The following is a 23,122-nucleotide window of genomic DNA, read 5'->3' as shown; positions in this document are numbered from 1 at the left end:
GTCCTACTGGCAGCTGGTTGGCCACTGCATGCTGAACTAGATAGGCCTTTGGTCTGAACCAGCATGGCTTTTCTTATGCTATTATGTTCTCCGACTGCACAACGTCAGAATGCAAATGGGAGAACCATATGATTAAATGTTCCTTCATGTCAAAAAGCCAGCATATCAAGAAGCAAAATTCTAACCAGTCTTTCTCCTAACATTCTAACCAGTTTTTTCCTGACATGCTCATTTTCTGTGGACGTGGAGCTTTTGACACAATGGGTCTTTTGATGCAACATGGTATTCAAACATGTGAACCCTGCATATGCAGGACTTTGTAAAGCCACCGAGCACATCAACTTACTAGAGTTGAGGGCAGTCCGCAAGGCGCTCAGGACGTTTAAGCTGGACCAGGAGGGCAGACTGGTCCAGGTAGCTTTGGACAATACTACTGTCATCGCGTACTTGAACAAGCAAGGAGGGATGAGAGCACTTCACCTGCTTGCCCTTACTCTTCAGATATTCTACTGGTGTGTGTCTTGTCAGATCAGACTGGTTGTGACCCATGTGGCTCGTGTGGGCAATGTGCTTGCTGACCTTGTCAGTTGAAGGATGTTGACCTCCCATGAATGGGAGATGGACAGGACAGTTCTAGCTACCCTTTTCAGGTGTTGAGGCATGCCAAAGATCAACCTTTTTGCTTGCAAGGACAATGCTGTTTGCCCAGGGCTCCGCAGCCAGGCAGGCCTGGAACCAGGTTTGATGGGCGACGCCTTTCTGTTCACCTTGAGTGGGATGCTGTTTTACATCTTTCCCCTATTTCTATTAATTACCAAGGTCCTGGCAAAGATTGCAATGGACTTCAGTCAGGATATTCTCATCACTCCATGGTGGCCCCCCCAGCTGTGGTTCACTCCACTTTTGCGACTAGCAAGAGGAGAATTTGTTTGGCTTCCAACAGTGCCGCATCTCCTTACCAGACAGAAGGGCAGAGTTTACCACCCAAACCTTCTAACGTTCTGCATGATGGCGTGGAGGATCCAGTGATGGGTACTGAGGACATACTGACTTCGATCCAAACGATTATCGATGATGCTTATAAGCCCTCGGTGCAAAGGTCCTATGCCAGGAAATTGACTGTGTTTTTCTTTTTTTTCCCACTCAAAAGGCTTCAATCCTGTTTGGTGCCTCTTGTACCAAGTTTTACTACTTCTGCTGTCCCTTATGGGACAGAGGTTTAAAACTGTTTTCTTTACGAGTTTACCTGGCTGTGATTTCTGCCTCATACCTTTCCCATTGAGGGATTTTCAGGTTTTTTGTATCTGAAAGTGAAGCAATTCCTCTGGAATTTAGCACCTTCAATCTGATGGACAGTACTGAGTTGGATGCTCTCGGTTGTTTTGAAGGCTGTCTTGTCCAAGCTGTTTGAGCCACTGGCTACAATAGATCTTCTTTAGTCTTGGAAGGTATCGGTTTTGGTTACCATTATATCGGGATGGCGCTCTGCTAAGTTGTGCACCTCATGTGTGGATTCTCTCTACCTTACCTTTCTTTCATAGGGACAAAGTGGTCCTATGGCCTGATACTGCTTTTTTGCCTCAGGTGGTTTCGGACTTCCGCTTGAACAGGACATTATTTTGCCAGCTTTCTTCTCCTTGCCATCAACTCCACTTGAGGTGGCCTTGCATGTTTTGGCTGTCTGTCATGCATTGGTGTTCTACAATTTAGAACCCGCCTGTTCATCTGCTATGGCGGCAAGCGCAAGGGGCACCTGGTCTTGACGCAATGCTTTGTGGGTCACAAAACAATTGAGCTAGCATATGAGGTGACTGGTCTATGTTCATCTCGGTCCAAGCACACTGTACTCATGCGGTAGCAGTGTCAGTCACATTCAACAGAGCGGTTGCCATCCCTGCCCTGTGCCATGCTACAGCCTGGTCAAGGCTGTCTATATTTAGTTGGCACTATTGACTAGATGTTGGTCATGCAGTCCTCTCCTCTATCCTGCTTTAGGACACCAACCCGCCTCTGTTAAGTCAGCTTGGTATTCGCCCATATGTGTGATGCACAGAGACTACAAAGAAGAAAGGTTGCTTACCTATAACTGTAGTTCTTTGAGTGGTCATCTGTGCATTCACACAACCCACCTGTCAACTCTCTTCAGTGTCATACTTGAGTGTGATGCTGGATACCGAAGATTCCTCTTGGTTCTGAGGCTACAACGTCGGTCTCAATGAACTGAGGGAATAAGCAGGAAACTGCTAAGGACATGTGCAGTGGGACGGTGGGGGAAGGGTTCCTGCCAAAACTCCTCAGCTATAGAAGTTTCCCAAACTGAGGCTCCATGCAGGTGTACAGCCCATATGTGTGAATGCACAGATGATCACTCGAAGAGCTACAGTTACAGGTAAGCAATCTGTCTTTCCTTGCTGCTTGTTCATGTAATGTGAAACCATGATTTGGCATGCCTGAACTACAAGGTGGGTTCTTTATTCCCTCTATTATAATTTATTTTTCCTCTTGAACATCACTGTTCCCAATTAAAATTAGTTCTATATTGATTGATATCCAGTTCAAGACACTTTCTAATTGTTTTTGATGCCTCATTTTTAATTGGGACAATTGACAAGCAGGTGCACTATCAGGAAGTGTCTTCAGGTCCAGAGCCATAAATGACACACAGATAATTAGAAGACTCAGGAAAAATGACTGTACTAAGAGCCTTGTCTAAAAATCCAGTGTCCCAACTTCCTGACTGTTACAGCAATACGACAATGGAAGCAATTACCTAGGGAGGTGGTGGGCTCTCCCACACTGGAGGCATTCAAGAAGAGGCTGGACAGCCATCTGTCGGGGATGCTCTGACTTGGATTCCTGCATTGAGCAGGGGGTTGGACTCGATGGTCTTGTAGGCCCCTTCCCACCCTACTACTATTCTATGATTCTATTCTATGATTCTAATAAAATCTATCATATCTGTGCCAACTTGGATGCAATAATTGATACAGGTCTGGTGGATGTAACTTTGGCCCCTGCTTCTCCAGTTATAATGGATACCTTTCTATTTGTACAGCCTAAGGATGTGGAAAGGATCCTTGGAGAGGTGAGGCCTACCACTTGTGTGCTGGACCCTGCCCTTCTTAGCTTATGAAAGTGGCCATAAGGAGACTGGCTGAGTGGGTAAGAGTAGAGGTCAATGCCTCTTTACAGCAAGGTGTGATTCCATCTTGCCTAAAAGAGATGGTGGTAAGACCTCAGGTTAAAACATCCTTCCCTGAACCCCAATGTATTGGATAATTTTCAGGTGGTCTGCAATATTCCATTCTTGAGCAAGGTGTTCAAGTTGTGTGGTGGCTTCTCAGCTCCAGGGATTTCTGGATGAGACAGATTATCTAGATCCATTTCAATCTAGCTTCAGGCCTGATTATGAGACAGAGACTGCCTTGGTTGCCCTGGTGGATGATCTATGCTGGGAATTGGACAGGAAGAGTGTGTCCCTGTTGGTTCTGCTGGACCTCTCGTTGGGTTTCAGTACCGTTTAGCATGGTATCCTTATGAGGCCTCAGTCTGAGATTAGATGTGAAGCGCTATTATATAGTGGCTCTGTTCCTTCTTGGTGGGGGGGGGGGCGTGATTCTGGAAGATAATGCTGGGAGATTCCTGTTTGATGCCATGGTTGTTGGCCTGTGGTGTCCTTAAGGATGCCTTTTTATCCCTCGTGCTATTTAACATGAAACCACTAGAAAAGGTTGTCCAGAGTCTTGGGGTTTGGTGCCACCAGTACGCTGATGATATCATCTCTCCTTTCCATCTAAATCCAAGGAAGCTGTTCTGGTTCTAAATCAGTATCTGATGTTGGTAATGGACTGGATGAGGGTGAACAAATTGAAGCTTAGGCCAGACAAGACAGAGGTGCTCTTGGTTAGCTGAAAAGCAGATCAGGGGAACAGGGATTCAACCTGTGCTGGATCAGATTATACTCCCCCCTAAGACTCAGGCTCACAGTTCCAGTGTACTCCTGGACTTGGCCCTGTACCTGGATACCCAGATTTCAGTGGCCAGGTTTTGCACAGCTAAGGCTATCCCTAGAGATGTCTGACTTGGCCATGGTCATGCATGCTTCGTTACATTTATTTATTCGTTCATTTCATTTCATTTCATTTCATTTAGTCTCAATTTATTGGCCCTCATCCAGTCCATTACCATGCCCAGGCACTGATTCAGAACAGCTACTACCTCACCTGAATTTGATGAAAAGGAGAGACAGAGCTGGGTATCATCTGCATATTGACCACACCTCAGCCCACACCTCTGGATAACCTCCCCCAGCGGTTTCATGTAGATGTTGAACAGCATGGGAGATAGAATAGACCCCATGGAACCCCACAGCATAACTGCCAAGGCACAGGGCTATAATCCCCCAGGACCACGTTCTGGAATCGACCATCCAAGTAGGATCAGAACCACTCCACCGCAGTGCCTCCAACTCCCAACCCAGACAACCTATCCAGAAGAATACCATGGTCAATGGTACTGAAAGCCAGTGAGAGGTCCAAGAGAATCAACAGGGTCGCACTCCCCCATCCCTCTCCCAGCAAAGGTCATCTCACAGGGCAACCAAGGCAGTTTCCATTCCCAGAGCAGGCCTGAAGCCCAACTGAAGTGGATCTAGATAATCAGTTTCATTCAAGAGTGCCTGGAGTTGTACATGGGGCTGCCTTTTAAAATTGATTTGAGTGCCATTTTTGGTAGAAAGGCAGTGTACAAATCAAATCATAGAATCATAGAATAGTAGGGTTGGAAGGGGTCTACAAGGCCACTGAGTCCAACCCCCTGCTTAATGCAGGAATCCAAGTCAGAGCATCCCCGACAGATGGCTGTCCAGCCTCGTCTTGAACGCCTCCAGTGTGGGAGAGCCCACCACCTCCCTAGGTAAGTCAAATCAAATCCTAAAACTGTTCAGAAACTTCGCCTAGTTCAGAATGCTGCAGCCAGACTGTTGTCCAGTTATAAGGAGCACACAACTCCCTTGTTACAACAGCTTCACTAGCTACTGGTCTGTATCTAGGCACAATTCAAATTTCTAGTTATGACGTACAAAGCCCAATAGAGCCTGAAAGACCACCTTCTCCCATTTGAGCATGCCCCGGTTTTAAGATCTTCCAGAGAGGCACTTCTTTCGGTGCTGCCATTGTCAGAGGTGCATCTGGTGGCAACGCAAGAGAGGCTCTTCTCGGTGGTTGTGGAACTCCCTGCTAAGGGAGGTTGGGTTGGCTCCCTCTCTGCTTTCCTTCCGCCATCAGGCAAAGGCCTTTTTATTCACTCAGGCCTTTGACACGGAAGCTATTCTGTCAGGTTGGGTGCTGCTTTAATTCTGTTATTCTTTCTAATTGCATTTTAATGTATTTGTTTTATCATTATTTTAAGCATGTTTTTATTTAAACTTTTTAAAATTTTCTATGATTGTAAACTACCTTGAGTGACCTTTTGTTGATAGAATGGCAGGACCCAAAACAAATAAATACATTTTATAGTGATATAGTCCCATGTACCACATCCTTTTGCTAAATATATAGATTGGCTCTAATATGTTAGTCAACACCAGTGTTATATGATGAGGAACATATTACAAACCTTCATGCAAACTAGTAAGTTTCTAATAAGGATAGAATTATTACACTGTTTTATTAGAGATGCTCAAGGATTTTGTTTGGTCCACATATTTAAAGGTGCAATCCTATGCATGTTTAGACAGAAAAAAATAATCCTACAACTCCCAACATTCCTCAGCCAGCCAGCATGGCTGACTGAGGAATGCTGGGAACTGTAGGGATTTCTGCTATCTAAACATGCATAGGATTGCACCCTATAAACCAGTGAACAAACCTGATTTGCCCTTCCCAAACTAATACACAGATTGGAATGCAGTTTTCCTTTGGTTTTCATACTTCTCCAAATTTTGCCATACAGTTCTTGGCTCAAAATGTGTAATTTATATTCAAATTTCTACAAAGATGCATATTTTGGGATACAATATATAAAAAAGTGAGTATTTGTGAAATAATACATTGAAAAATAATGTGAATTTTCATGCAGGTTTTTTTAGATCACATATTGATGTGGGAACAGGATGGAATGAAATCCATAGGATTTCCACAGGATAGGAATGAACACAAGTGAAACCAGCACATACTAGAAACAGACTGATCTGTCCATCCCTACTACCATGTCATTCGACTATTTGGCACATCAACAGCTGGGGAGGAAGACAAAGAAAAAGCCAGAGAAGGGCCAATGATGAAAGAGTGGTCTGACAGAAGGGCTGTCAAAACAAGGGAGAGAAAGAGTGGTCTCAGTATTAGGAGCTCTTGAGGGGTAACAAAACAATGCTGGGGGAGAAGGGAAAAGTGCATATGGCGGAATTAGTGTATAAGAAGAAAAACAGTAATGGGTCCCATCTTGAGGCATCTGATCACAGAAAATGTCAGTACATAGCTTTTAGAAGCAGGAATCTGGCCACCCCTGTGTTATAAAGCTAACAGATTTCACACCAGTACATTATGCGACAGGTCTTACATTTCTGACATGTGACAGTAACATATTACAAATTGCTGAAAGCAGGCCTAATAAGGATCCAGGGCACAATGGTCAACTGCTCTGCACAGAAAGCCATGACAAGCTGTGCAGTTCTGTGTTTGGAACCATCCCAATTATCCAATGTTCCAAAAATAATCCAGGGTATTAGATTGCTGATGCGGCTGAGTCTGTGTGAACTGCTTTCTTGCCTGTGTACACAAAACTATTCTGCCTATAATAATCTGCAGATTTGGGCAACGTGCCCAGGTCATAGTGCTGAACCATATTCAGGATGGATGATATTTTTTAATGAAGAAGGAGAAGTCATTCTGGTATAGTTATTCAATAAAAGTCTCTCCTTCCTCTGCAAGGCAAACACCAGAAATAACAACATTCTCTCTCTTGTGAGATAGACTGGAGGCACTTAAGAAAAAAAGATATTAAGTTCTTCGAGATCTGTATCGGGCACCCAGAATGCTCAAATATTCTTAATGACATTTTCATTGCCAATCAATGGCAATGTGTTTTGCAAAAACACACCTGCAATCCCATGCCACCAACCAGATCGACAAGATAATGTTTGTCAAGGGGAAGAATGTGATTAAAAAACTATAATAAATACAGGAGTCTCATTTCTGAATGACAATACATAAACCCTACAACACACTCCAGAGTTCTGTCCTCCACAAATCTGCCCAAGATGATTATGGGTGAAATATTATACTTCCATCATTACATTTTCATGGTTCTTTCAAAGCAGATGCAAATGCACCAGCATATTTCAAAAGCAACACAAAAAGAAGCTCTTAGCATAGTGAGAATGCTGACTGGAGCATTATGAACATTGGTAATACTCTCATCTGGATTACTGTGATGTGTTATATGTGAGGCTGCTTTTGGAAACGGTGTGGAAACTTCAGCTGGTTCAAAATACAGCTGTGAGACTGTTAATGGGGACTGGTCAATATGATCATATTACACCAGTGTTTTGTGATCTGCACTGATTTCCAGTCCATTTCCTGGCCCAATTCAAAATGCTGGTATTAACTTTCAAAGCTCTAAATGGCTTGGGGCCATGTTATCTGAAGGATCATCTCCTCCCATATATACCTGCCTGGATCCTAAGGTCATCTTCAGAGGCCCTCCTCCGGGTGCCCCTGCCAAATGAAGTGAAGCAAGCAGCAACTAAGGAGATGGCCTTTTCACTTGTGGCACCCCAGCTGTGGAATGCCCTCCCCAGAGAGGCTCACCTGGCACACACATTGTGGTCACTTTGGCACCAGGTGAAGACCTTGTTATTCTCCAAGGTGTTTTAGTCCTTCAGTTTTTGTTGTTTTTAAATCTATTATAGTTTTTAATCTTGACACTGCTGCTGGTTTTTACTTTGGTTTTATATTGTAGTTTAAACTTTTAAATGTTTTATATTATATTTTATCACACTGTATTTTATGGTTTAGTTGTTGTGAACTGCCGAGAGAGCTTCAGCTATTGGGCAGTACAGAAATCTAATAAAATAAATTATTATTAATAATAGTAAGAGTTGGCCTCCTTCCTGTATTGCATTTTCATCTTCTCCCTCACTCCCATACCTCTCCCCAGCACCCTGCCTGGAATAGCTAAGACCAGCATATGTAAGGTTGGTATTAATAATCAAAACAACTTAATCACAGTTAGAGGAGTCCCACAGTGCAAAGTGTTGCAGTGGCATTGACCAGCAGAGGCTGGTGGCTCCGATGTCAGTGGGGTGGTGAATCTGTTCCGGGTTTCGGTCAGAACCAGTTAGAAAACTACAGTTCATACCTTGGATGGCTCCTTTAGAGTTCTGACTGGTTCTGACTGAAAGCCGGCGTGTTCACCACCCCACTGATATCAGAGGAACCAGCCTCCACTGGCATTGAATAATGTACGGCACTTTTCAATAGAAAAGTTGATATTCACTACATTCCTTCTGACATTTCTCAGGTGCAAACAGTAGATTTCTTTCACCTTACATATGAACGCTTGTCATTATACTGGAGTATAAGGCACCATACTCTGGGGCCCAGTTATTGGCATATGCTAATTACAAGATCGAGCAATCTTAGTTTCAGAACGCATGACTCCCTACCACCTAGAAAGCATGTTTTTACATTTTAATCTGGACAAAAATGCTATTATTTCTAATACTTCATCAATCAGTTATATACTAGCGAACTTATCAGATTCTGTACCAAAGCAAGGAAGTTAGTATTCTACCAGCAAAACAGGTACATTTATTGGATATGGTCCAATTATATTAGGGAAAAAAGAGGGGGGAACTTCAGATGCTAGAAATAAGAGTTATTCCAGGCCCGATGCTTTTCAGGAAAAATCCTTCCTTGGGGGCACGATCATCTTTTTCACTTGCCAGCGGTGCTATCCTGATTTTGTTGTGTTTTTTCCCAATTATCTTAGGAATATATGTGGTAGCCTTCAGCAACTGGTACCCAGTGAAAATAAATGAATTGAGGGCAGTCTCCCCTAACTGGTACCTCCAGCGGTTCTGGAGTACAACTCCCTTCATCCCTGACCATTGACCAGGCTGACTGGAGCTGATGAGAGATGTTCTGTGGTCCAAAAAATTTGGGAGGATCTAGATTAAGAACGTCTAATCTAGGGCATAGCCCAGTTAAAGTTAAAGTTTTTTTCATTGCCGAAATAAATGGTCAAGCACATAAAAGGGTACAATTTAGAAGTGCCAATACAGGATTTCCAGTCACAAATGTTAAAAATCTTAGGCCAAGAATCTCCCTGAAATAATTTATACATTTCTAATTTATCTTAGATAAATAAGAAAGCATTTCAAATGTAAGATTCATAATTTCAATAACTCTGATTTTAAGGAAAGGCCTAAAAGGATGAGATTGTTAATAATAACAATGGCAAAAGTTAACAAGTCCAAGAGCTGTTCTTATTTCTCTTGTTTTCTTCCTTATCTGAACAATTTAAGCAGTGGAGGCTGGTGGTCCCAATGTTAGTGGGGTGTTGAATCGGCTCCAGGTTTGAGTCAGAACCAGTCAGAACTGTAAAGGCACCCTGGATAGCTCCTTTAGAGTTCTGACTGAAACCTGGAGTGGATCTACTGCCCCACTGACATTGGACCCACCAGCCTCCACTGAATTTAAGGTGCCAAGGAACAATCGGTAGGATTTGTAGGCACTCCCAGCGCCAGGAGACATGCAATTGCAAAATGTGCTGTCGACAGGTTGTGCTTAGTGTTTGGTATTGTGACCTGCGATGCAATACAAAAGATTGGCTGTTGCTACCTAAACTTTAATGGACTTAATCCTTCCAAATGCTGACAAATTACTGCTCCAGGCCATTTAAAATCACATTTCTAATGCAATAATCCTATTTGCATTACACTGACTTGGGATGAAATGATTAGGTGACTGAGATTTTTGCACTACGAAATTAAGTCCCCATACAGTCTGGCTGTGCTTATTCACAAATTAAAGGTCTGGATGGAAATGAAATTCCATTATTCTGCCACTCGCCAAGCTTTCAGGAAGGGTTCATTACTGTCCTGTCTTGGCTGGGAATGTCTCTCTAAAGTAGCCACAAGCTAGCAGAGACCTATTTTCCATTATATCCGCTGCAGGGCTTCTTTCATTATTAATATTATTAGTCAAGTATTTGACTACTCAGCACCTCTGAAATGGAAAGGCTAAATCAAGAGTATGTGAGCAAAACTGATGGAACGCTTCAGAAAATTATGGTTTTCTTCCCATAATGCAGTTTCTGACAGAGAAGGGAATAAACCAGATCCATTCATTCAGCATCTACCCATGGGACTCAGTGGGGAGAGCTCATAGCTCAGTGACAGTGCACATATTTTGCATGGATAAGGTTGCAGGTTCAGTTCTTGGCATCCCCTTTTAAAGGATCTTAGGGTGTCATGGAAGGGGGGGAGGAATGTCATGGTCTTTGGATGGGTCACAGGGAGGGCAGACATCTTCATTTTTCTGTATAACGTTGCTGAGAAGAACCGTGCTACATCACCACACAGCAACATTCCAAGCTCCATTCTTAAACAAACTGTTAACATACTGGCAGCTTGCTCTTGTTGTTGTTTTTTCTAAAAAAAGCAGGGGGGCGGAGGAGACGGAGACCACTCAACCACCTTGTAAAATTTTAAGTACTTGGTCTATCTCCTCTACCACACCAGCTCTCAGTAATTATACCTGAAGTTGCAATAATGCAGAATTTGGGGGTAGAGCTGTACAACATATTACTCCATGCTGCCTTGAAGCCAGTGGAGGCTGGTGGCTGAGATTTTGGTGGGGCTGTGGATGCATTCTGGGTTTCAGTCGGAACTCTAAAGGAGCTATCCAAGGTGCTGAGCCTATTTGGGGGATAGGGTTAAGCACCTTGGGTAGCTCTTTTAGAGTTCTGGCTGGCTCTGACTAAAACCCAAAATGCATTCACAGCCCCACCAAAATCGGAGCCACCAGCCTCCACTGCTTAAAGCATGTTTATAGAACCCCCCGCCCCCTTTTCCTTTTTCCTTTTCTTGCAGCTCCTCTACCTGGACCATATGCTTGTCATACTTGCTGCTGACTCCTTCTTGGCCTTTCAAGACTAAACTCATGTAGATGTAAGTGGGCCTTGAAAATGGGCTCCATCCAGGTAACTTAATACTTACTCTTTAACAGTACCAAAGTCCTTCATTGTTAATACATAAGTGTGTGTGTGTGTGTGTGTGTGTGTGTATGTGTGTGTGTGTGTGTGTATGTGTGTGTGTGTGTGTGTATGTGTGTGTGTGTATGTCGGGTTATAATGATGCGACACGTGTTGTTTTAATTGGGTTTGATATTGGGTTTTAATACACTACAGACGATCCCATTTCAAATTAAAGACATGGAAAATATATCAAACACAAAAAAGATTCTTGTGATACCTAAAAGATTAACAGATGTAATGAGATATATATGTGAAATTAGAATATGGTGGCGAGTGCTGGAAGCTTGTTGCATAGGTATCTGAATCAAATTCCATCATCCATACCCAACATCCAATTACAACTGAAATGTCCTATGTTTGGGCACAGAATAAAAGCCAGTCCTCAGTGTGCCCTGGGCAGGATCAAACTGGGGATGGTTTGGGATGTGAGTATCTTTATTTAACCCTTCCTTGTAGCAGCAAAGTTGCTATTGCCTCCATAGGACATGTAAACTGAGGTATAATTATGCTTTAGCTCTTCATTACATATGTTTTTATTCGTTGTTTAAAGCAATTTCTTCATATATATTTAACAATGAGGGAAAAGAATGCATGGCCCTTTCTTCTAAGACATGCCAGGGAGCAAAGCATTTAAATGGTTAACAGTACAATCCTACATACATCTACTCAGAAGCAAGCTCTATTGAAATCAATGTGATCTACTCCCAGGTAAATTAGTATAGGATTACCGTTTAAATTAAGGATTCCACTTCAGTAATTAGGGCTAAAACTTTGCACAACACAACCAAAACTGCAGTCCCTAAATTCTCCTCCTCTTGACATATTATGAGTGAATGTTCCTTGTTAAAGTTAATGTTCCACACTTCAATGATAACTATGAGCTGGTCAAAGGCACCCTTGTTCCAAGTTAAGCATACATTTTTCTGTACGAAATGTAATGCCTGGCTGCATAGTTTCATATACAAAGATCAGTCAGGTCACACAACAATATAAAAGCACTATTATAAGATTTTATAAGTATGTGCCAACATAGAGTACACAATTACTATATGGAAAGGTACATATGTACACATTCAGTAAATAAAAATCTACTGTTTCTGTTCAAACATCTAATGGATTATTGTAGTCACTGTTGCCATACCTTCGACTATCCATGTGACATGCATTTTAAGTAAGGAATAAGTGCAAAATGTAAAACAGATATTGCTGACTATGGTTATAAAGTTCTCTTGTTGACAACTGTTATGAGCGCTAATGAAATTTCCAGGCTGCTATCAGCAGGAGTCCCAAAAAACCTTGCAAGTCAGCTGGATTTATAAATGATAAATGGGCAAGAATTAGAACACACATTTGACGACTCTTCTATAGGCTACATTTATAGTTGTTTACTACCAGCAACAACTGCTGCCATGGAGGAAAATATGGTTTGCACACAAAGCAAGATGTTCTTAGCCATTTTGAATTCAGTAGCAGGTTATCCACTTAAGTCACTGGAAACAGACAAAGCTATATAGTAGCCGTTCCCAGCCTGGTGCCCTCTAGATGGCTGGGACTAGAACTCCTATCAGTGCCAGCCAGCAGGGATGATGGGACTCACAATCAAATACATCTTGAGGGCACCAGGTTGTGCAAGGCTGCTATATAGCTAGACATACCTGCTGCACACACACATATAACAGACCACCCTCACTTAATTTTTGCTAATGAAGCACCAGCCCAGCCATTTTCTTGGTCCAGGAAAATGAGAGCATCAAGAAACATGATCCCTTGGGCATCGTTACCAGAGACAGATTGGAAGGGGGAAAGCAGCTGGTGGGCAATGACTGCAGCATTAGACAAAGCCAGAGTGTGGCAGGAGATGGGAGCAGCACAGAGCAAATGCACAGTCCATCGTGTACTGAAGTCAAAGGCCCAGTTCTTGTACCCTGTGCTCTGGAATATGTGAGTTAATATGGGGGGGCTACAGCACTGAGGATATGGCTTAAGGATGAAGGTTAGACCTGGCAATCTTCAAGTAATTTCTAGACCTATGAGACCCATGGACTGTAATTTTGATTGTTCCAGAAAGTTGACAGTTCAAGTATTTTAAAAATAGTCTTTTTGTCATCTTTTTGCTCCCTGTTCCACGGTAGTAGCTAGACTACTGTAGGCCCCTTCCAACCCTTCTGTTCTGTTCTGTTCTATTCTATTCTATTCTATTCTATTCTATTCTATTACTTTATAGTCCAATGCGTTAGTTCTGGTAATTTTGTTCATGCCAAGTTCCCCACAGAATGCCACCTCATGGGATGGAGAAGTGGGCTGACCTATAACCAGCACAATGTAGATCCATAATCCACATGTCATATAACTGAACAGCTACAGAAATCCAGCACCATCTATATGAGGAATCAAAGCTGTCTAGGCAAATCACTTACCAGCAGTTTTTAACACTGGCTGCATTCATACAAAACAATTAGCCAGAATTGCAGTGAATCCTGGCTTGTTGTTCACGAGCAACATGCTTGTGCATGCTGCCCAACTGCTCCCACTTGGCTCCTCCTGTCCGCAGGAGCAGTTACGGTAACCAGGAACTCACCAGGAAGGGGGAAAATAGCATTACATTCAAACTGGGACCCCTAGCTTGTTTTTCTCAAACAAGTCAGAAATAGGAAACTCACTTCAAACCCTGACTTCTGGCTTTGGCTTGTTGGGAGAGTGACAAATCGGAAGTTCCAGTCAGGTACAAAGCTACGTTTTTGAGTTTGGGGGAGTTTCTGGTTGCTGTAGCTGCTCCTGCTGATGTGGGGAGGCAAGCAGGAATGATCGGGCAGCATGCACCAGCGCATTGCTCGTGAATGATTTCATCCAAACACAGCCGCTATCTTGGACACTGGCTTTGTGCAAATTTCCTATTCATGTTCCTATTGCCTTTATTTTCAGTAATATCTGATAAATATAATGATGTATTTATCCACTGTCCAAATGTTCATGCCTATGACAGACATTTCCAATAGTCAACTAAGAGCTCCAAAGAGCTCCACTGCAGTATTTTCTCTTTCTAGATGTCTCCTACCTATATTATTTACCAGTTTTTGCACTTCATGCTGTTCACTGTCACATATAATTGGCAATTTCTCTGCACATATCCTGCATCTGTGGATATGTGCTACAGCAAAACTTTATATGTTCAGTATCTTTAGGTACTCAGGAGGACTCTCAGCATAAGCTGGTCTCATATGCCAAGCAGCCTTCTTCAGCTACAGCCACTGTTTACACTCAAGGGGCCATTTCTTTAGGATTCAACCTCATTTTATTTCTTTTTATTTTTTGCACACTTGGAAATCACAGCTTTTGGCTCTGAATAATTCATATAATAAAACTTGCAAAGGCGACGGAGGATCCAGCTCAGACAGAAGTTTAGGATCATCCATACTTTATTTCAAACAACACCATAAATAAACGGCGAGAAATGCAATTCAATTAACAAGTGCTAGAGACCCTTCAACAGCAATCAATGTTTTCACTTGATGCCTCTCGATCCAAACCACCAAAGAAAACGCTTTGAAGTAGAAGAGTAAATATTACCATTTGATAACACTTGGGCCTGACAGTGCAAACCTAGAGGCATTGTGTCACATTCATGAAACCTACTGGCTCTACAACATTCACAGGGTTACTATGGAAGAGAACGACGCTTACAATTCCTTTAATACTTCATCAGCACAAGAGCCCCTGATGGCGCTTTCGGGACTGTTAGACCTTTTATGCAATACATGTGGCAATCCTGACCTACTGCTTTCAAAGAGTGACTGTGCTGGGGGCCAGATTTCACCAAACAGCTCAATATCCAGCCTAAAGAAAGAACTCAGTGTTCAAAAGGTCACATACAATATGCAGAGCTGTTCAATATGCAGAAAACATAAGAAGAGCCATGCTGGATCAGACCAAGGGTCCATCTAGATCAGCATTCTGCTCACACAGCGGCCAACCAGTTGCCCACTGAAAATGCACAAGCAGGACATGAGTGCAACAGCACCCTCCAGCCCATGTTCCCCAGCAAATGGTGTACATAGGCTCCCTGCCTCTGATACTGAAACCCTTTTTCACACTGTCTAATTAATTAAAAGAGTGGTGATGGGGCTCATACCTGACTTCAGCCTGGAAGAACCTTTGACCTTAGGCACAGATGAAGAGGGCTGGCACAGCAATGGCTGTGCAGTGGTGAGGGAAAGGCTTTCTACACATACTCTTGTGTCTCTTCAGGTCAGGTTTCCCAGGGCAAAATCTAGCGGTGAAGACAGGTTCCAGGATGGAGCCCTACTGAGCCTCATCTATACATGTAGTAAAATGAAATGGTCAAGTCCCAAGGTACTAGAGTGGGCTGTGTCACATCAGACTGCAGCTGGTGGATGCCTTTTATGGCTTCCATATACAAAAAGTCCCGAGTTACAAAAAACAAACAAACAGTATATCAAAGAGTGAGGTTGTAGCCTATCCTGCTCCCTGCTATGCTAGCTTTCTACCTGCAGGGAAGATTTTATATATACACACATAATATACAGGCGCATTCAGAAATGTGATTCCCCAACAGGCAGTCTGAAGTGATACAGTCCATTCATTCAATTACCCCATTCTGCTGCATGTGTGGACCAGACTAGAGATTAAGCTGTGTATATTCAGACTTCAGTGCAGTGCTGAACGTCTGAAGGGCAAACATCTTTCAATGGCCTCCACATCAGCAGCTGCTGCACACTGAAAGCAATCTTGTGGAGCCTTCTCTCCAACTTGGCCAACTTTCTACATGCATTGGGGAGGGGCGAGTCAACTGGGATCAGAAGGTCTGAGCATATGAGACCAATTCTGGCCCGCTTGCACTGGCTGCTGGTATGTTTCCGAACCCGATTCAAGGTGCTAGTTAACTGCCCAGACAGCTTCAGCTATGGGGCCGTATAGAAATGTAATAAACAAACAAACAAACAAACAAACCTATAAGCCTTACATGGCTTGGGACCACAGAACCTGATGTAACGCCTCTCCTGACTTGAATATAAAAAGGTAAAAGGTAAAGGTGTCCCCAATCAGTCGAGTCCGACTCTAGGGGGTGGTGCTCATATCCATTTCTAAGCCAAAGAGCCAGTGCTGTCCGAAGACTTCCGTGGTCACATGGCCAGCGTGACTGAACACCGAGGTACACGGAACACTGTTACCTATCCCGCCGAAGTGGTACCTATTTATCTACTTGCAATTTCTTGCTTTCGAACTGCTAGGTTGGCAGGAGCTGGGACTGAAGACAGGAGCTCACTCCGTCACGCAGCACTCGGGTCTCGAACTGCTGTCCTGCCGACCTTCTGGTCTGCAGTTCAGCGTCTCAACCACTAAGCCACTGTAGCCCCTGAATATACCTGGACCCTACAATCAACATCTGAGAGCTTCCTCTGAGAGCCACCTCCAAAGGAGGCTCAGAAGGTGGCAACAAGAGAGAGGGACTTCTCAGTGGTGACCCCCCCCGACTATGGAATGAGCTCCCCACTGAGGCCCACCTGGCACCAACACAGTCACCTTTTCAGTGGTAGGTAAAGACCGCCCTCTACTCCCAGGCATTTAATAGCATATGATGGGGCATCTATGTCTACTGTTCTGAACAGGTCTATTAGGGAAAATATTATTTAGTTTAAATTGTTTTAGCTATTTATAGTGTTTTAACTTTTTTGTGTTAAAATTTTTTAGACTGTTTTTATCATGTTGTATTTTTGTAATGCTGGTGTATTTTTTATGAATACCATTTTTATTTTTATAAACCACTCAGAGCTTCGGCTATGGGGCAGTATAGAAATGAAATTAATAATAATAATAATAATAATAATAGTAATAATAAATGCTGTTTCTCCCATCTTTGTTTTGAAATGGCACAGTCTCCTGCACACCGTATATCCCATATCTTCTTTTGAATATTTGAACTGGCTCCTATTTCCTCCTAATGTGTAATCACCCTAGAACAGGGATAGGCAACTCATGGCCCTCCAGATGTTTTGACCTACAACTCCAAAAATCCCTCACCATTGCCTATTCCAGCTAGGGCTGATGGGAATTGTAGGCCAAAACATCTGGAGGACCCAGATAGCTGCACAGTCCTGAGTGATCAATGCATGACATTTACGAGATACAATTTTACTGAAGAAAAATAAAAAGTTTTTCTGGGGCTTTTTATATACTCTTGGATAATGAATACATGAACATTTAAGAAATACCAAATAATATTCCATATTTCTCTTGTGTTAACTAGCATTGGCTATGAAGTGAGGAATGCACATTTCCTTTATGGAATATATCATTACAGTTATCAACAGAGAAGCATGGTTGTTTCCAAGTAATGGAGTGTTATGTTCACTGTAGTTCAGATCCTCTTAAAGCCCAGGAATTCCCATGGTCATGACCATTCAGGAGAAAGAAACCACTAATTTAATAACGTGGAAGTCCTTTGGGCAAGAAATCAGAACTGAAACATAAGTTGTGAGCAAGCCTTCGCGGACATATTACACGTTAAAAGTTGTCCTGGTGCGTCGTGGGACCTGCCTCTCCTGGGTAATGTTGCTGATGTGTACACACACTCACGCTGACAGTTCTCTAGATTAAGACTAGGTAGTACGTAATTATGCCCTCCAAGCAGCTTAAAATTCTTGCTTATACAAAATGTAACACCCTGTGGCTTCCTCAGCTTAAGATATTGCACTTATGACCATAAACCGTGAACATGCCTTGGTTCTTCGGGACTATTTCACACTTTTGCGGGGGTGCACTTTCATTCTCCCCACCATCACTGATCACATTTACTGCAGAAATTACTGCCACTGTATTGTAGAGATGACAATAGCAGGCAAAGCTTTCTCCCGACATATTTCCCTGCCTGCACAAATGAAATAGCATATGAACTCCTCTGATCATCCAAGTGCCATTTTTACAATGGAATCTTAATGTATGTGCCTGCTGGTATAGAAACCTGCCAGAGGTGTACTGTGCAACTGCAATGGAAACTGTGGTGAGATATGATGTCTCGTACACAGATGCACAGCAGAAGCAAAATAAAGGAAGAGGAACAGTAATGGGAAGGAGCTGTGGAGCCAATGCTTGATTTAGATTAGTGAGGGGATGGGACTACAAAGTTAAGGAATACATTAAAGTAATTTTAAGTTAAGGTAATTTAAAAGGGTAGAAAACAAAACAAAATGCAAAACTGAGCAATTGCTGCTCTCAATGGTCAGCTTAGAAGTCTTTTTAACTGCCAAATATACGTGGTAAAATTAATTCAGAGGACACCTATAAAACACAGAGCTCATGCGAATAAGACTGCAATCCTATACACATGTACCTGGAAGTAAGTCCCATTGAACTCAGTGGGCTTACTTCCAAGTATATATACAACGGATTGTGCAGCAAATGATTTTTAATTAAAATGCATGGTATCAATATCAGAGTGTGTATGGAAATACTTTTAATACAGTTTTATCCAGTCATTTCAAAACCTCAAAATAGTTATACATTTTTAATGCATATTGCACATTTAAATCCACAAAGTGTTCAACAATCTTTATTGTTCTTACAATTATGCCATGCCATGAAAGCAAATTACTATAACTTCCCATTTGTGATCTCTTAGGTGGTAAAGTAAGGCACTTTTCTCATGGAGTTGGTAAACTTGTGATTGGGCTGTACCACTTGAAACTGCAGGGCTCACATTTTATTTTTGTTTATTTTATTTATTACATTTCCATACTGCCCAATAGCCGAAGCTCTCTGGGCAGTTACATGAATGAATATTCCTCCCTATACAAGAAAATGCTCTACACGTAGAAAACTAGCATGTCAAAGGGAAGGCTAAGCTAGAACATTTCTTCCTTACATCTGGTTTTCTATATCGAGGGGCGGGGGAATTGAGGAGCAATAAAAAATGTGGCATCCCCAAACACACACACACACACACACACACACACCATCTCAATACAAACCTGGCCTGAGTGCCTATTCCCATTTTATCACATGACTACTTAGTCTTTGCTAATCCGATATGAATGAAAACACCATGCACTGAATTCAGCGTCAGCCTTCACACAACCTGGGTTGTGGAAACAGCTTAAAGATTTGCTTGAAGTGGCAATATTTTAGTGAAGCAAGAGGTGGATCTCAGAATCCCCTGCAGTGTCTGGGGCCAGCTCTCCACCTGACTGCTTCAGTGTGTGGTATCGGTGGCTGGAAGACAGGATAAACTGACTGAAAACTGTGGCTGCCACATATAGAGAAGGTTGTGAGGATTTGCCCTCAAGAGATGGTGAGTTGCCCAAGGCGGTGACAGAGTGGACCATGGTTACCTCAGAATGACTGCAGCCTAGTTCTCTAGCCATTGGGCCACACCACTCAATGCAACAGCTCCTACGCTTGTTTACACAGCAGCCAAGTTCCACTGTGTACTATGGGGCTTACACCCAAGTAAGGCTGCAATCCTAGGCACACTTACCTGAGATTAAGCCCCCTTCAAAAAGGGAGGCTTATATCCAAATAAACATGCGTACACTTGAGCTGCAAACATCCAGAGGATTGTAACCTGAAAGGCTGCGGGAACAGTGGTGCAGGTAGGCAATTTTAGAGCCAGGCCTTTAATGGTTGGATGGGGGGGGGGGCACTTTAGTCGGCCTTGTGTATTACTTCAGTTGTGATGGGCACAATTAACATTTCTCTCCCCAACCACTACTCCATGCTTTATAATTGTTTCTACATTGCTGATATGTTAACATGTTTGCCAGCTCCGATGATGATGATAACTCTGAGCATGTGGAGTTTCGCAGTTTAAGCTCACCTAAATCATAGCACCAGGATGGCTACAGCAGTAAAATGGGAGTCTGCTGCTGCTACCCTGATCTCCTCCCACTGTCTGGGCGGTCGTCTGGGCTCCCCCTGGGGGGCGGGCCCCGGCCTTTGGCCCCAAGGTCCAGCCCTAGCGGCACCACTGGGCGGGGATGGCCGTGACCTTCCCCCCGCCTCCTGCGCCCCCCCCCCCCCCGCGGCACTCTTCACAGACAGCGGGGGCCAGAGTTGCGCGCTCCCTCCTCGCTTTGTTCGCAGCTTGCAAGGCTGGCGTTGCACGGGCGAGCGGCGGACCGCGCTCCTCTGCAGGGGACGCTCTCCCGCGGGCGGGCCCTGGTGCGGGCCGAGACGCCCGTCCGCGCTGAGCCCCCCGTCCCGCACTCACCTTGCCGCTGTAGGGCCCCGGGATGAGCAGCTTGAGCGCCTGTCTCTTCAACTCCACCAAGCGGGCGTTGCAGTTCTCGCACCAGACGCCGCGGTCGGAGCCCGGGGAGGAGCCCCCTCCGCTGCCGGAGCCCGGCGAGCCGGTGCCGAAGCCCGGCGAGCCCCCTAGCGACCCAGGAGAGCTGGTTCCGATCCCCGGGGAAGCGGGGCCCGGCGACCCGGTGAAGGAGCCCGGCGACGAGGTTCCCGATCCAGGCGACGGGGTGCCGGAGGAGCCCAGAATGGAGCCGGCTCCTTCCGGAGCTGGGCGGCTGCCGGCCCGGGACTCCTCGTAAGCTTTCCTGTACCAGCTTTCCGGCGAGAAAGGCGCCGCGGATTTGGTGGGCGAGCAGGGGTCGTTCACCTGGGTGGAGAAGGGGGCGGGGGGGAGAGCAGGTCATTCGTGGAAGCTGAATGTATCAATCGAGCCGAGTTCCGCAGCGACCCGTGGAGATTAGCAACAGCAATAGCCCCAGGCAGGCTAAATACCCCACCCCTCCGCCCTTGTCTGATCTCCGAGCAAAAAACCAAAACCATAAATCGGTGGCCACCACCGAGGGGCATTTTCCTAATAGAAGGCGGGGGGGGGGGGCATGCACGTTCTTCAGGCTGCCTGGACGAGTGTTAGATCTTCCCTCTGCTAATTCTCCCGCCTTCCCCCTATCGTATATCGTATGTATGCGAAGCATTCACAAGTCAGGAGTGTGGGTGTAGACAGATAGATACACACGCACCCGCTGAAAGAAAGGAATCCTGCATATTTTGCAAAATCGCAGCAAAATACATCGTCTCGGGCAATGAAAAGGAACCGGCGGCTGGAAAAGTTAAGGAGTGCTGCATGGGCGCGGGGCGTCTGCTGTTGTCGGGAAAGGAACGTGCCCAGATTTATTTCACACCATTTCCTGAAGACTGAACAGACCTGGTTAACATACCCACTGCACCTTGATTGGAAACATGCAGCCTAATAAGGTTACGGCTTACGTCCGCTTGCAGGGAGAGAACGCAGCCCTTTTGTATTAAAGCACAGACAGGTTTAAAGCATCCTCGTATTCTCTTACTTGAGGACAACTTACCCCATATTTCCTGTTTCGAGTGGTGACTGCAATTCTCTCTTTATTCCCCGCCACAGAATTCATGATCTTTGTGCACGCAGGAGAATTCCCTGAAAATTTGTATCCAATGGGGAATGTTCAAATCCCGTAAGGTTCACACCAGCTGTAAGCTCTGAGCTGGAAGTCAATTGTGCGGGAGGGTTTTCTTCTGAATCTATCTCCTGGAGCCCAGAGAAACACGGCGAAGGTTCAGGAAACCAAAAAACGGGCCAGAGAGGGTGGCATTTCTTCAGATCATTTTTGTCCTCATTGTCTTCTGTCTCATTTACTTCCACTCTTTTATTTGTGCAGAAATCCAAGGGAGCAGCATTTTCCCTTCCAAGCAGACAGTGCCTGTTCCCCCCTCCCCCGTAACTAAAAGGCACAATCGCATCCAAGATAGATTTTAGAAGCGGGGGGAGAAACGCGGAGAGCTGGGTGTTCCTTAGAGGCAGCGATTTCTCTCTGTGCTACTTAGTGGTGTGGTAACTTGTTCCCTTCGCCAAGGTTCGCGTAACCAAGTTAAAAGAAATCGTCCAAAAATCTCGGGATCCAGTCTCTGGGAGGAGCCTCCGAGTTGCTTGCAGCCAATATCTTTCTACCCATTTTTGCCTGACAGTTTTGTAAGGGGAAGGGGAAAGCGCTGCTACTCAGCACGCCTTGAGCGGCGGAGGGGTTGCTGAACACCCTTTGCAACAGCCGGCTTGGAAGGCGGTGAAAACGCTGCTGGTGCTTAACTGCAGACCGCTTCCTATTGAGTGACTGAGGAGGGTCCATTTTATTTGCAGTATTTCTTGACTGACGTTTGCGATTTTTTTTTTATCCCTCCCTGTGTGAAAGGAGGGGGATGCACTTGCCTCCACCAAAGCAGTTAATGGTTGATATTCAGAGGCTCGAATGTACTGAATGAGGTTTTGCAAGCGTTCTGAGTGCTCCAAGGTGGGGGGGGCAGTGGAGGCTGGTGGCTCCAATATCAGTGGGGCAGTGGATCCACTCCGGGTTTCAGTCAGAACCAGTCAGAACTCTAAAGGAGCTATCCGATGTGCTTGGATAGCACCTTTAGAGTTCTGACTGAAACCCGGAGCAGATTCACTGACCCACTGACATCGGAGCCACCAGCCTCCACTCTGTGGGTGTATGTGTATCTTGAGAAAAGTAGGCAGCAATGTTTGACACACCTGTGACTGTGTCCTTGGCATCTTCCTTCTTGCATGACGTCATATTGTCTTCATGTGTAGACAAAGACCTGAATACCAAGTGGTTAACAATAAAACTCTTTAGATCTTAACTATGGGGCTTTTTGACTTCTGCTTCAGGGAGGAATTTCAAACTATAAAAGACAGCAGTAATATTTCTACAAGGTTTCTCCAGAAACACTGGGCAGAACTTGGATAAGCTTTTGAAATGAGGGCAAATTCCTCCCATTTGGTTAAGATGTACAGAGAGGCATTTTAAAAACTGTTCGTACATGACACCTCTACTCCAAATCCATATTTGGGGTTGTATTCAAT

At 44.3% G+C, this 23,122-nt stretch overlaps 1 protein-coding gene across 1 annotated transcript in view; it reads right to left on the bottom strand.

Moving 5' to 3' along the window:
* The window catches only part of KIF26B (kinesin family member 26B), a 434,135-nt gene extending 411,238 nt beyond the window's left edge, over positions 1 to 22,897 (bottom strand). The window contains exons 1-3 of the mRNA XM_084828261.1: positions 22,728 to 22,897; positions 21,594 to 22,463; positions 20,483 to 20,884 (exon numbers count right to left, since the gene is read on the bottom strand). Coding sequence (XP_084684387.1) covers positions 20,483 to 20,884; positions 21,594 to 21,656 — 465 coding nt within the window. The 5' untranslated portion in view covers positions 21,657 to 22,463; positions 22,728 to 22,897. The remainder of the gene's footprint in view (positions 1 to 20,482; positions 20,885 to 21,593; positions 22,464 to 22,727) is intronic.
* Positions 22,898 to 23,122: the final 225 nt, after the last annotated feature.

This window comes from Heloderma suspectum, chromosome 1 (genome assembly GCF_057233095.1).
Source record: "Heloderma suspectum isolate Gila_16-S chromosome 1, 16-S_ref, whole genome shotgun sequence".
Taxonomy (NCBI): Eukaryota; Metazoa; Chordata; class Lepidosauria; order Squamata; family Helodermatidae; genus Heloderma; species Heloderma suspectum.
Note: the sequence above shows the minus strand (reverse complement) of the source record. Positions and strands in the feature narration are given on the sequence as shown.